Source organism: Tubulanus polymorphus, chromosome 8, assembly GCF_964204645.1.
Source record: "Tubulanus polymorphus chromosome 8, tnTubPoly1.2, whole genome shotgun sequence".
Taxonomy (NCBI): Eukaryota; Metazoa; Nemertea; class Palaeonemertea; order Tubulaniformes; family Tubulanidae; genus Tubulanus; species Tubulanus polymorphus.
The window spans coordinates 4,817,283-4,831,960 of NC_134032.1; the positions used below are offsets into that span (position 1 = coordinate 4,817,283).

Genomic DNA, 14,678 nt, shown 5'->3' on the forward strand with positions numbered 1-14,678 from the left:
CTTCGCATGCACTTTTCTCGCAATCACCTGTTTCATGAGAAAGCAGTTCGTTCTATTAGTAAAAAACCATTAAGCCATGGTGAATTCAAATGTTCGGTTGTCCATTGTGAAAAGCTATTTTTGTCGCTAAATGACCTCATAAATCATCTTAAAGTCCATATCACTAACGGTATAGAAATAACATGTCCCTTTACTAACTGCACTGCAAGTTACATTGTGAAATCATCATTTTCTAGTCATTTATCTCGCCTCCATAAGGGACATTGGTCTGCCAGTCGTTTAAGACCTGAATTTCTTGTAACAGATTCTGATTCTACTACAGACTCTGACTCAGCTGCATCTGTTGCAGACTGTATCGATTCTGCTTCGGGCTCTGACACTGAGGAACAGGAGTTAAATGAAAATAATCTATGTATGCAATTAGAAATAAATCTAGCGCTATTTTATCTAAAATTACAATCAAAATTGCTTATACCATCTAGCACTATCCAAGTAATTGTTAATGAACTTTCAAATATCAGTGATCTCCAAGAAAAATACATAAGTGCAGTAATGTTAGAAAAGATGAAACAACATGGCATTGATGAAGCTACAGCTCTGCAAGTAATTACTGTACTTGAGAGTCATACTGAATTTCATCAGATCATTGATAGTGTGAAAGGGCCTTTCAGATCAGAATATATTAGAAAGAGATACTATGAAAAACAATTTCATTTTGTATCACCAAGAAAAGTAGTAATTGATGAAACTGATTGTCGGCATCACATGTATTATGTACCAATACAAGAATCACTGCGAAGCATGTTTCAAGATGCATCTTTTGTTCATCAGTATAATAATCCAGCCTTACCAAGTAGTCCACCTGGTGAACTTCGTGATATACATGACGGGTTGGTTTTTCAGAACAACCCATTTTTGGCAGCAACAGTGAAAGGGAGCTTGAAATCGTTTTGTAGCAAGATGAGTTGGAATTGGTTAATCCACTCGGGAGCACTAAGTCCAAACACAAGGTTCTGGCGTGTTACTTTACTCTCGGAAACATTTTTCCATGGAACAGATCAAAAATTGATCAAATTCAATTATGTTTTCTTTGTAAAAGTTCCACTGTTAAGCATGTTGGAATTCAGAAAGAGTTCCATCCATTAATTACTGATCTTCGAAACATTGAAATGAACGGGATAATGGTGCAAAACTTCACCAATCCTATTAAAGGGTCAGTCTTATGTTGTCTTGGGGATAACTTGGGATCAAATGCTATCGGTGGTTTTAGTGAAAATTTCTCTGCTTCTGACTATTGGTGCAGGTACTGTCTGCACACAAAAGCAGATAAAAAAATACAAAACATTTGGCCAAAAAGTATTCGTACAGTATCATCATACAAAGAATCACTTGAGAAACTTGATTCTAGTGCATTTTCCAATGGAATCAAGGCAAATTCAGTTTTAAATGAGTTAGAACACTTCCACGTGTGTCAACTAGGCCTTCCTCCATGCTTGGCTCATGATATTTTCGAGGGTATATTAAGAAAAGACCTGGACCTCATTCTAAATCATTTCATCTCCCAGAAATGTTTCAGAGCACAAGACATAATAAGTATGCTATCTGAATTCAAATTCTTTGGTTTGGACTCTCTAGATAAACCATGTCTCAGTCTTCAAACTAAAAAGAAAAACTTAATTAAGATAAGTGGTAGTGCCATTCAAAACTGGAACCTTTCGCGTTTCCTTCCTTTGATATTATCAAACACAGATGCATTGTATGATAATGTTTGGCACATGCTCATTCTACTGAAAAGGATGGTAGAATACATCTGCGCCCCCTGTTTAAGTATGGAAATGATTTCAATTATGGAAGAACTAATTGAGGAGTACTTAACTATGCGGAAAACATATTTCCCAGATGTCAGTTTTATTCCAAAGCATCATTTCATCTCACACTACCCATACTTGACGCTGTGTTTTGGACCATTAATTCGACTTTGGACAATGAGAATGGAGTCTAAGCATACATACTTCAAGCAAGTCACTCGTAGAACGCAAAATTTCAAAAATATATTACTTACTCTTAGTGAAAAACATCAATATATGCTTGCCTACTACTCTGCTGGCAACATGTTTCCGCCAATGCTAACATACTCTACTGGCTTCATATTTATGGATACGGTTTACTCTGATGAGATAAAAAATTGTGTCCGGAAAGTTATCCCCAAGGGTCAAGATTGCATTGTTACCAAGGAGATCAATTTCAAAGGAATTACTTACAAAGTTGATTCTGATACGCATATGGTGATTTCTAATGATCAACATGGACTTAAATTTGGAAAAATTCTCCTCCTCCTCGTATCTAATGAGGAGACTTATGTTGTTGTCGAAAAGGAGGACTCGCTTTGTATGAGAATGCAAGGAGTACATGAAATAATTACCATTGGAGTCAAGTTGTGTTTGAAATTGTCCTCAGTGCATGATTTCTACCCACTACCATCCTATAGACTATTAACAAAGAAAGTTGTAGTATTGAAGCATGCTTTAACTAAAGGTAAGCCCAACTAAATTAACTTAAGCTAAGGAACTAGGGCCCGGTTCCGCAGTTGTGAGTTAGAGTAAACTAGAGTTAAAGTTAGTTTATTTTCAGTGTTTTAACTCTAGAGTCAAATTTAACTCAGAACTGTGGAACTGGGTCCAGGTGTTCTTGCATCAGTAATCCTATTTTCCTTCATTTCAAAGTTGTCTAGAAGTTATTAAGGGACATTTATGTAATTTATGCCCATAACTTGCCTCAATGATGGTCACATTCACCTAGATCTCTAAAGAATCAGTAATTTATGTCTTTTTCAATTTAATTTCTATATTTCGTGACATACTTTTGATGGTAGGGGTACAGTAAATAAAACGTTTTTGAATCAACTCTTCCCAACACCATTTTGAAGGCGAGGTTGTGTTATTTAGCTACGGACATAGTAACCAGTAATGAGGTTTGAGTTGAGGGTTATAGGGTTGGCAATTTATCAGAAAATGCATGCTTGAATTGTGAATGAGTTAACAAGTCACATCAAGTCAAAGAATTCAATTCTATCAACAGGGGGTCAAACTGTAAGAAATGTTTGAAAATTAATAATGTTAAACTGTGTACTACACGATAGCGCCATCTGGCGTCTTGTGTTCGAAATAAAGATGGAGAAATCCCACCTACAGAAAATATGATCGTCCGAGTTTGATGCTTTTTTAAAACCAATCGGAGAAGGGGAACTCGCTTATAAATACCAGCAAAAGAACAGTACATGGTCCCTCGAACCGGATTGCTGTGAGAAAGTGAGTAAATAAATTGAACCAGAGAAAAAATTGCATCTAGTAGAACGAACACGCTGACGAAGAATTTATGTGACCTTGACCTTCAATAGTGAAACTAAGTTGAAAAATGGATGAAATTAGAAAGAAAATAAAAACCCGAGGAGGTCAAAGGGCTTCAAGTACAAAATTATTAAATGATGCCGACAAAATCATCAGTGATTTTCAAACATCAGATCCTGAAAAGGTCCTAGCTCTCGCATCCTTGAGCACCATGCTTGGTGAAAAGATGGCCACTCTTAAAAGAATTGACGCAGAAATCCTAGATTTAATGAGTGGAGAGGACAGCTTTGTAGATATGGAGGCTGAAATAACAGCAGCGGATGAGTGGACACTTAAATTGAGAAAATATATTTTGAAAGTTGATTCAACACTTGCAACCAATGTAAAACCACAATCTGCGGTCTCCAATTGTAGTCCTGTAACTGAGAAAAGGGTTACAGCAGCTGTGAGACTACCGAAGCTGGAATTAAAGAAATTTAACGCAGATATTACAGAATGGTTACCCTTTTGGAGTTGCTTTAAATCAGCAATTCATGAACGGAACGACATAGAAGATATAGAAAAATTTGCGTATCTTTCTTCAATTCTCTCAAAAAATGCAGCCGATGCTATCAGCGGATTAACAGTCACCGGAGAAAATTACCCTCATGCAATAGAAATTTTGCAGTCCCGTTGTCGGCAACAAGCAACAAATAATAAATCGTCATATGGAAATGCTGTTGAATCTTGATGAAGTTAGCTCGTCAAATCACGTCGACCTTAGAAGACTGTATGACAAAATTGAGAGCCATGTTAGAGGTCTTAAGGCATTGGGGATAGAATCGGATTCTTACGGACAACTGCTAACATCTGTCGTCATAAAAAAGTTACCTGCTGGACTTCGACTGATTTTATCAAGTAAAATTAGTAATGAAGAAAACTGGAACATGGATGCGTTGATGGAGACATTATTTGAAGAAATAAGTGCTCGAGAACGAGCGGGAAATTTGAGTACTCAAAACAGAGATCGAAATTTTAATAGGCAGAATCAGAATGCTAGAACGTTATATACCGGAGATAATAGTAGGTGGTCAACAGATCCTATTTGTGTATATTGTAAGAAAAAACATGATTCTTCAAATTGTCGTACTGTTACAGCGATTCCGTCCAGAAAAGACATTTTGAAGAAAGGTGGCTACTGTTTTATATGTATAAAGAGGAATCATATTGCTTCAAGATGTCGTTCTAACATGAGGTGCCAAAAGTGTAATGGTAGACACCATGTGACTATATGTGAATTTGACTCGAAGAAAGAATCTAGTAATGGCGAACAGTCAAGTCCGAGAGAAAACCAAACACCTAGTCCTGACCAATCAGCTGGAGAGAAAGCTATCTCAGGAGCAACGAGTTCTCGGAAAGTACTCTTACAGACTGTTCAAGCAATAATGCAAGGTGATGATGGGCCAGTGAAAGTCCGAATCCTATTTGACACCGGAAGTCAGAAATCATATATTACGAAACGACTGGCTGATAGATTACACCTACAGGTACTGGGCAATCATCGTATGAACATTCAAGTTTTTGGTTCAGACACAGATGGTCAGTTTGAGGAGTATCCCATAGTAGAATCAAGATTACTGGATACAAACGGCACGGCAATGACTTTTCCACTAGTGGTAGTACCCGTCATATGCACTGGTCTCTCAGTATATGACTTGTCAAATTGCAAGAAAATGTTTCCACATCTGCGAGGAGTACATTTTTCAGAATTTTATTACAAAGACGGATCGGTGGATGTAGATATTTTAATCGGAGCTGACTACTATTGGTCAGTGATGACTGGCGAAGTCAGGCGGAGTAACAGAGGTCCTGTGGCACTGGGAACCAAATTTGGTTGGACATTGTCTGGTCCAATCGGAGAATCTGAAACCAATCAATCATCAATGGTGTATTTTATTAACGAGAAAACAGCTAAGAAATCTACCTACAGCAACCATGATGATGATAAACACAATAATTTATTGATCACACAACAACGGAATTGTGACTGTCATCAGCTGGAAACTAAGCTTAAGAATTTTTGGTCGATCGAAAATCTTGGTCTTGAAGAAAATACTGATGATCCATTATTTGAAGAATTCAAGAAATCTGTCTAGTTTAAGGATGGTAGATACCATGTTAAGTTGCCATGGCGCGACGTGGATGACTTGATTCTTCCGGATAATTATAAGCACGCGAAGAAGAGACTTATAAATTTACTGACAAGACTGAGACGATCACCTGACATTTTATCAGAGTATGACAGCGTAATAAAAGAACAGCTTGACAATAACATAGTTCAGCTAGTAGAAAGTCCGGAAATCGGTGAAGTAGGAAAAGTGCACTATATCCCTCATCAGGCAGTAATACGAAGTGGTCATTCAACTACGAAACTCCGAATTGTGTATGACGCATCGTGTAAGGCTGATGGACCCTCATGAAATGAGTTACTGCATGCCGGACCTGTGATGACTAACAATATTTTGCATATATTGCTTAGATTTAGAATGAAACCTGTTGCCTTGACAGGAGATATCGAAAAGGCATTTTTGCAGATAATGGTTGATGAAGATGATACTGATGTTCTACGATTCTTATGGGTGAAGGATACTCATGATGAAAATTCGGATGTTATCGTTTTGAAGTTCAATCGAGTAGTTTTTGGTGTAACATCCAGCCCGTACTTGCTGAACGCTACTCTGAAGTTCCACATGGAAAGTCACGAAGATCAGAAATTTGCTGAAAAGTTTCTACAGTCAGCATATATTGATGACACAAGTTCGAGTTTTGATACCGTCGGTGAAAGTTTTGAGTTCTACCGAGAAACGAAATCATATCTAAAGAACACAAATTCAGTACAGCTCGGGATTTAATACTTCAACAGGAAGCTGATAGTTCAAACACTACAGACGGAAGCCACGTTGATGAATCCTATGCTCAGCAGACTTTGGGCATGAATGCCAGGGTGCAAGAATCTGATATGATAAAAATTCTTGGCGTCTGCTGGAACTACAGCACTGATGAAATCATGTTCGATCTTACTGATATTATAAATTGCATTCAAGATCTGACACCGACTAAAAGGAATATAGTAGGAGTCGCAGCAAGGTTCTTCGACCCATTAGGAGTAATAGCACCAGCAGTGTTGAAGTTTAAACTGTTATTTCAAGACACATGTAGATCAGAAATCGGCTGGGATGAAATCGTAGACGCTGATTTAGAACGGCAATGGAAGCAAATTGTTGAGGATATGAAGAATTTTGAGACAATCCATCTGACAAGATGCTATTCAGCTGGGTTGAATGGTGGACTTGATTCATTTGAACTCCATGGCTTCTGTGACGCTTCATGTAAGGCCTACGGGGCAGTGATATACTTAGTAGCTCGATCAGAAGATAAGTCGAACTCAAGTTTTGTAGTATCCAAGACCAAAGTGGCACCAACTAAACAAGTATCCATCCCACGACTAGAGTTGCTGTCTGCAGTTACACTGGCCAAACTAATGAAGGTTGTTTATGATGAATTATCATTGGTGACAACAATCGATGAAGTATACTGTTGGACCGACTCTAAGGTGGCTCTAGCTTGGATTAAGGGAGTGACAAAAGACTGGAAACAATTCGTTGAAAATAGAGTTCGAGTGATAAGAAAATTGATTAAACCTGAAGCATGGCGACACTGTGCTGGTATTAAAAATCCAGCTGACATTCCATCTAGAGGTATAAGATTCAGTGAACTAAGCTCTGACAAAATGTGGCTCACCGGACCAGATTGGTTGCTAAAGAAGTCGCTACCAAGTAAGATTGAAAAAATTGATGACGCTTTGCCTGAAGAATGTTTAGTAGAGTTGAAAATTGCTCAGCGTAATCTAATTTCATCTACATCAATGATGTGTCTTGAAGTCGGTACTGTCTCAGAAAGAGAGATAGTTATAGAAGAAATCATAGACTGTAAGAAATACAGTAGCTTTACAAAACTAGTAATGGTGACTTCTGCAGGAATGAAGGCATTTAAAGTTTGGAGAAGAAAAACCTGTGATTGGGAACTGTCAATAAATGACTAGAATGATGCTGAAAAGTTGTGGTTAACAGTGGTTCAGAAGTGTTTAAATATACATAGACTGTATAATGTATGGCGTTTGCAACTTAAGTTATTTGAAGAAGATGGTATTATCAAAAGTGCTGGTAGATTGCAGAATTCTACCTTGAAATCTAGTCAGAAAAATCCAATCGTCCTCGTAAATCATCATGTCACTGAAATAATCATCTGGGATGCACACGAGAGGGTTATGCACCAGAAGGTGAAAGCTACGCTTGGTGAAGTGCGCTCCAGATTCTGGATAATTAGAGAAAGACAGATTGTGAAGAAATTGATAGCCAAATGCGATTTATGTAAAAAACTTGATGCATTACCATACAAGCTGCCACTACCTCCACCACTTCCTGAATTCAGAGTGACTAGGTCACACCCTTTCGAAACGACTGGTGTAGATTTTGCCGGACCTATGTATGTGAAGGGAAGAAAGAAGATTTGGATCTGCTTGTTTACTTGTACTACAAGTACAGCTGTTCATCTAGAATTGGTATTAGAGCTTACAACAGACGGTTTTCTACGATGTCTTAGAAGATTTGCAGCACGTCGTGGAATGCCTAGAAAAATGATCTCTGACAATGCTAAGACTTATAGGAAAACATCAACAGAGTTAGCAAAATTGTTATCTGACCCGAGACTCAAGGAATTTGCTCTAAGAAATCGAATTGAATGGATGTTCATTTTGGAGAAAGCCCCATGGTGGGGAGGGTTTTATGAACGCCTAGTTAAGTCGGTGAAACGTTGTTTGAAGAAGATCCTTGGAGTCACGAAGCTTAGTATTGAAGAATATAATACAGTCCTCACTGAAGTGGAATTAGTTTTGAATTGTAGGCCTTTGAGCTACATAGCCTCTGATGATTTTGATGAACCTGTTACACCATCACATCTCGTGTATGAAAGACGTCTCATGGGAACACCAGATACCCATCCTTGTTCTGAAGAATATGTTCCAGAAATGGATAGAAAAGCTATGAGTGGAAGAATGAGACATCTGAAAACGTTGATGGATCACTTTTGGCAAAGATGGTCCAGCGAATACTTGCTCGAACTTAGAGAATCTCATCGGCAACAGAATAAAGAAAATTCTGACCGAAGAAAAGTAAAAATTGGTGAAATAGTTCTTGTACACGATGAAGGGAAGCAGAGAGGTGAATGGAGACAGAGTTAATAACTGGTAGTGATGGCAACCCGAGAGGTGCTGTTTTGAAGTTAGGAGTTCGCGATAAGAAGTCAACAACTCTTAGAAGGCCACTCAACTTGCTGTATCCATTAGAAGTTCAAGACTCGCCCGAATTAACCAGGGATGCGCGAGCAGAAAACGTTCGGAGACCTATAGGCCTAGATGTCGTCACACGTCCATCTGAAGTAGTGTGTCAATCTCGTCCGAAGAGAAAATCAAAAGAAAATGCCGAAAAGCGTTTATCTGGATGGATTAACGAACTCGAATTAAGTGACGATTGTTAGTATGTGAACTGACTAACGTTTCTACACAGTGTTGATCGAACCTGTTATTGCGAACTTGCGAATAATGAACATTTGTGTTACTGATGGAATCGTAATTGGATACTTGTGAATATATCGACATTTTTGACACTTGCGTGAACAATATCATCGAAACGAATAATGATTTGTGTAGTGATTAAATATATATATATATATATATATGGGAGGTGAGCCTAGCGCCCTCTCTTTATAGACCGTGAAGGTCTCAGTGATTCGAATGTTACAAGCTTGCATTTATCATTTGTGATTAACTCTTCAATTTATGCGATATGCGCTGACATTATTGTGATTAATATCAGAGGAGGTGAGCCTAGCGCCCTCTCTTAATTGACCGTGAAGGTCATATGTAATCGGAAATCTACTATTATCAGTTCGATGGTTACTTGGAAAATTAGAACTCTACGTACCCTATAAGTATACGAACTCATCCAGTTAATGGAATATGAAGTGAACGATTATTTTACATCAGTGAACCAGACTCTAAGTTACTATTCAGCTGTTGCGTATAGACGAGAAGATAACCTTAAATATCTGGTTGTACCAAGATGCGGTTATCATATTATGCGAAGACTCGGTTAATTTACCTAGAACTTTAACGGAACTTTATCGGTTACGTACTTTTAATTACACGAAGTGATTCATTAAGATAAACATACAATTTAATATAGTTTGATATAGTTGTATTTTGTTTTAAACGTGCAAAATTATTAAGTGAACTATCTTCATATTATAGTTGATAAACAGAAGTTAGGTTTAGTTACTTAATACTTTAACTATTATAGAGAAGTTTAGTTGTAGTGAATTTGCTTAACGTTCGAGGTTTTAAGTCCTCTTTAATTAGTTTAATCATTAAAATAGTTAATTATATATTAGCTGAATATTTTATATAATTTTCTTTGAGAAACTAATTGTAACTTAACTCAGTCTAATCTAGGGATAAGTAGGATTGCTATAAACTTTTAGAGATTTTATTGATTGTTTCTGAATCTATTTTTGACTTGATTAGAGAATTTATTTAGATAACTTAGATTAATTTAATTTTGGAACAGTATTGTCCCAAGATGGGAAGTGTAAGAAATGTTTGAAAATTAATAATGTTAAACTGTGTACTACACGGTAGCGCCATCTGCCGTCTAGTGTTCGAAATAAAGATGGAGAAATCCCACCAACAGAAAATATGATCGTCCGAGTGTGATGCTTTTTTAAAACCAATCGGAGAAGGGGAACTCGCTTATAAATACCAGCAAAAGAACAGTACACAAACACTTAACTTTACATAATATATTTGAGTACCTGTGATTTGCTGAAATGATAAACCAGTAACCCCTCGCACCCAAAAGCAATCCATGTGCTCTAACAACTGGAAGGAATTAATTAGCATATATATAAACAAAAATATATATTTCAAAATTGATATTGTAAACTGTCAATTCAAAACATTTTTTCCTCCCATTATTGGAAATAAAAGAAACAACACATGCGATATGTGCAAAAACTGCTTGCATTTAAAAATGAATAGACACTAGTAGAATAACCGACTATCATTGGCTCCTATTTTAGTTTCAGACTCGTGTGCATTTTATTCTCAGTGCACAGCGTCTCTTATGTTTGTTCATTTACTTTTTTTCAGCTACTTGAAGAATCAAACTCAGTTATAGATCTTTACAACTATTCGACGTATTCTTCGATTTCAGAGGTATGCATGGATTCTTAAATTTTGTCTGCTCGGAAAAAAATTGCAACTTTAGATGACTGCCTTGTTCACATTATGAACCTAGAACATGTCATAAATGTATCTGTGAAAATATGAATTATGTATAAATCTTCCAGATAATAATTGATATTCAGTGCTCAGTGGAGGAATCTATTTAACCATTACCCATCTGTGGGCCTCAATTTGAGCTTGACTCAGTCACAGCAATTTTTAAGTGTCATATATAACAGTGACTCTCCTTTTGGCACTTTACCCCTTTGTCTCTCTATATTTATATATTATATTTCAAATTCAGAATGACTCATTATTGTCTAATGCTGACGTGAACAGATCCAGTTAAAAAATCGTTAAGTTTAAAGACCGAAAGATCGGAGTGAAAGAGGGATCGTGTTATGATGATTTTGTTAGGAATGGTAAGTAACCGATTTTGCAAAAAGTGAATTTAGTAAATTCAAGTAAATTTTACTTTTTGGCATTTATAAGAATTCTTCACTATCATAGATTAATTTGCGCATGTTTTTTTTCTTGCGTGATCAGAATATAGCTTTTAGTTCAGGGAATCTTCAAATCCAGAGATTGTGTATAAGAATGTGATTCATGATGCAAAAATTCATAGGCCTAGCCACTCAATTCTTAATTTTCAGTATCTCTGAAACTGATGATAGATGCTGATAAATTTAAGTTAACATATGATGGTATTGATGTTGATGAGGACATTTGGGATGAAATACCTCACAGATCTGAAATCAATGTTATTTATGATACGAGTGGTAGGTATTATGCCCATTTTCTTGTTGTGTTGAGGTATACACATTCTGTCTGAGAGTGTAGGGATTCTGTATTTTGATGCTTATGTTTGAATTTTTTTCAGAATTCACATTTCTTTCACCAGTGCCAAGACAATCCAGTACACCTTGTTACCAATCTGATTGTGCTCAGCCGTTATCCAGAGCACAAATCCCATCGTTAAGTTCTTCATCTTCCGTTTCTACCATTCCAGTTACCGCCAGCTCTTCTCAAAGTTACTTGCCTTCTGTACCTTTATTAGAAAATCGATTTCAAATTCCTTCACAAAAATTCCCTATCACATTAATTAAGGAGTTAGAAAGTGGCGCAAGATTAGATAGAGAAAACAAATCGTTAATGCTCAAAATAACTTATGAGGAACTTAAGGCAATTAACGATAAACCCGGAACTACTGAGTTTCGTAAGGTAGCAGACATGTTGATCGATAAATACAGTCATTCATTTGAGTGTCGACTTGGGGATCAACTGATTAACGACGGAAAATGGGCTATAATAACTGGATTCGAATCATACAGGGACCAGGAAACAAAATTAAACAAAAAACGTAAACCATGTTCTGTTGAAGATAACAGGAATTTCAAATTGGGTAAAATCGACCTTGAATCACAAGTAAGTGATCACCCAAACCGGGAAATATTAGCTAAGATGTACATTGAGGGACACAAACAATCGGATGAGATTCTTCCTTTAGTAGAGGACTGCTTTTCGGTTATCCGAGATGAAGTATTACGTGAGAAAGATGTGAAAAAACATCTTGAAAGATGGCCACATGTTTTCAAAGAAATTGTGTACTTCCTTTAGTTCTGCGAATATATCACTCATGTGGACTTTGACACAGTAAAAGTTCATCTACAGCAGAGACTCGACCTTTTAGTGAATTATGTGGAATCCAAATACAAGAAGAAGCTAACATCAAAACCTGCAGATGATTGTTTCAAAGTATTGACAGACTATTTCAAAGAAGACGCTGGGAATGTTGAAATAAAACATAACGAAGAGCAGGAACCAGATATGGCAGCATACCCACCTGTGCCTCTCATCATCGTTTTCGGTAAGTGTCAGTGTAAAAGTGAATAATTGTATCTGAATAGACCATTCTTCGATGTCTGTTTACTCTTCTTGTGATAATCTACATTCATTTTTAAGGGTTTTGTGAGGAGATAGAAATTGAATTAATTAGATTGGTCTGCTCTAGATGCTAATAATCAATGTTTTCTTTCCTTACGATAATGCCCTTACTTTTAACGGTTTTTTCTACGGCTACTGTCATTCCTTCTGAAACAAGTTTTTCGTTTTAACATGGTCTTTACCGTTTTAACGCCCTGTTAAAACCAGTTTTTCAATTAAAACCTAATTTGAAAACTGGTCTTAACGATGCAGTTAAACGAACTACTTGTTTTAACGTAGTTAAAATGAAAAAAATGTTGGTGGAAATCGAATGTCATTTTTTCTTTTATTTTTTGAAGTGTCCCCAATCAGCCAGTGTTCTCCATGTGCTGGAATTTCAAAGGTGCTGCATTCATTGTTAAGTGAAGTAGCAAGACTCGATCCCCCAAAAATACAAACGCTAAAGCTTAATTTTGAATTAATATTTCTTCAATCATCACATTAGCACAATGATAGAGGGGTGGATGTAAAATAAAAAATTGGCCACCCCTCTGAAACCAGTTTTGGAGAACACTGAGCACTTAAATCTGATTTCAGTGAATTCTACTTTTTAATCTTTTGTTTTTCAGCAAATGTCGATGCAACTCAATATGTTATAACAATGGATGGAGTTGTTCTCTTCAAAGTCAGCGATCGGCTGTTGGCCTTAGAGTTGTTGTTTGCAACATATTTTGTGTTCCACAAAAGATATCCTAAAACTGCTGAAAATACGCTTGAATTCTTTCAGAGATTTCTGATCAAGTTTGACCCACCGGGCCGTGCAAAACCCAAAGCTGTTAAATTAGCCGACAATTTGGGAAAATTTCTTATTCAGCAATATTGATAAACAGTATTTGATTGTGTTAAATGATATTATTTACAATCCTGTATACGGTATTATGGCCATCTAATCACATGTGATAGTATATATTGCTTTGGATCGTATACTAGATAGTAAATAATATTTAGCGCTGATTTTGAAGTTCCAAGACTTTCGAGGCAACCAATTGATGGATTATATGTTCTTAGTGTCATTCTAATGACTACGTTATGTGTTAGGACTACTGGCTAAGAATTAAGCCTAGTTTGCATATCACATCATGACCTGTCAACGTGGCATTTAGATGTTATGTTTTTAGTTTGGGAAGTGAGCCTAATTTGTATGAAATTTATTTTTTCATTCTGTAATTACTATGTGTTATGATGTTAAATCAGTGCACTTTTTAAAGTTTTACTTAATTATTATTTTCTACAGCATTTTTTATGGTACAAGGCTATTCTTAGAGAGTGCTATGAGTCCATGTAGTTAAGTTATACATGTACATGTAATTTTGTACCAAGGGTTTTATCATTTAATCGTAAATGTATCCGTAATTAATTTTCTAGTTTCATTCAATTTTCAGAGAATAATCGGTCTCATGTAGCATAGTTATAATTCTTTTTATGGAATGTCATCCCTAACCTTTGTAAAGCCAAGCAAATCAGGGATGATAATACGTATTACCTCACTTATGATTGATATTCTGAGATATTCTTAGATCTTATCATCAATGAAATTACGCTCATCCAGTTTAAGGTGTGACTAACCTTTACATATAGAATACTACCTTGTGAAACTGTGTTAGTTGGAATGGAATGGGGTCCCACATTTTAAACGTAAATCGCCATACAGTTGTATTTCTTTATTTTTCCATGATCTGGTCAATTAGTGGACGTAGCAAATACATCATAATTTGAAAAAACGTACTTTTCCTATATACATTATATTATATGCGATAATGATATTCTTTTTGTTAATCAGTTTTGTTAATCAGTTTAGTTTAAATCGTTAAAAATACATTCCAGTTTGTAATAAAAATTGAATACTGACTTATTTATGAAGGATTTAGGAGGCAAAATTGAGGACGCGGAAGTGTGCGTTTTTATACGGATGACCAATATGGTTGCCGTAGAAAAACGGATTCTGCCGTAATTTATCGCCAGGTTTTCTGTTTCGAGATGGCTGCCCACGCCGTATATTAACGGGTCCGATCGTCATTCGACGGAATATT

At 36.4% G+C, this 14,678-nt stretch overlaps 3 protein-coding genes across 3 annotated transcripts; all 3 read left to right on the forward strand.

Moving 5' to 3' along the window:
* Positions 1-4,060: 4,060 nt before the first annotated feature.
* Positions 4,061-5,482, forward strand: LOC141910285 (uncharacterized). The gene has a single exon (XM_074801016.1). It carries the CDS (start codon positions 4,061-4,063, stop codon positions 5,480-5,482), a length of 1,422 nt encoding a protein of 473 aa, XP_074657117.1.
* Positions 5,483-5,872: 390 nt separating this feature from the next.
* Positions 5,873-7,428, forward strand: LOC141910287 (uncharacterized). The gene is made up of 2 exons (XM_074801017.1): positions 5,873-6,164; positions 6,209-7,428. The coding sequence occupies exons 1-2, from the start codon at positions 5,873-5,875 to the stop codon at positions 7,426-7,428; spliced, it is 1,512 nt and encodes a 503-aa protein (XP_074657118.1).
* Positions 7,429-7,653: 225 nt separating this feature from the next.
* Positions 7,654-8,625, forward strand: LOC141910288 (uncharacterized). The gene has a single exon (XM_074801018.1). It carries the CDS (start codon positions 7,654-7,656, stop codon positions 8,623-8,625), a length of 972 nt encoding a protein of 323 aa, XP_074657119.1.
* The last annotated feature ends 6,053 nt before the right edge of the window (positions 8,626-14,678 follow it).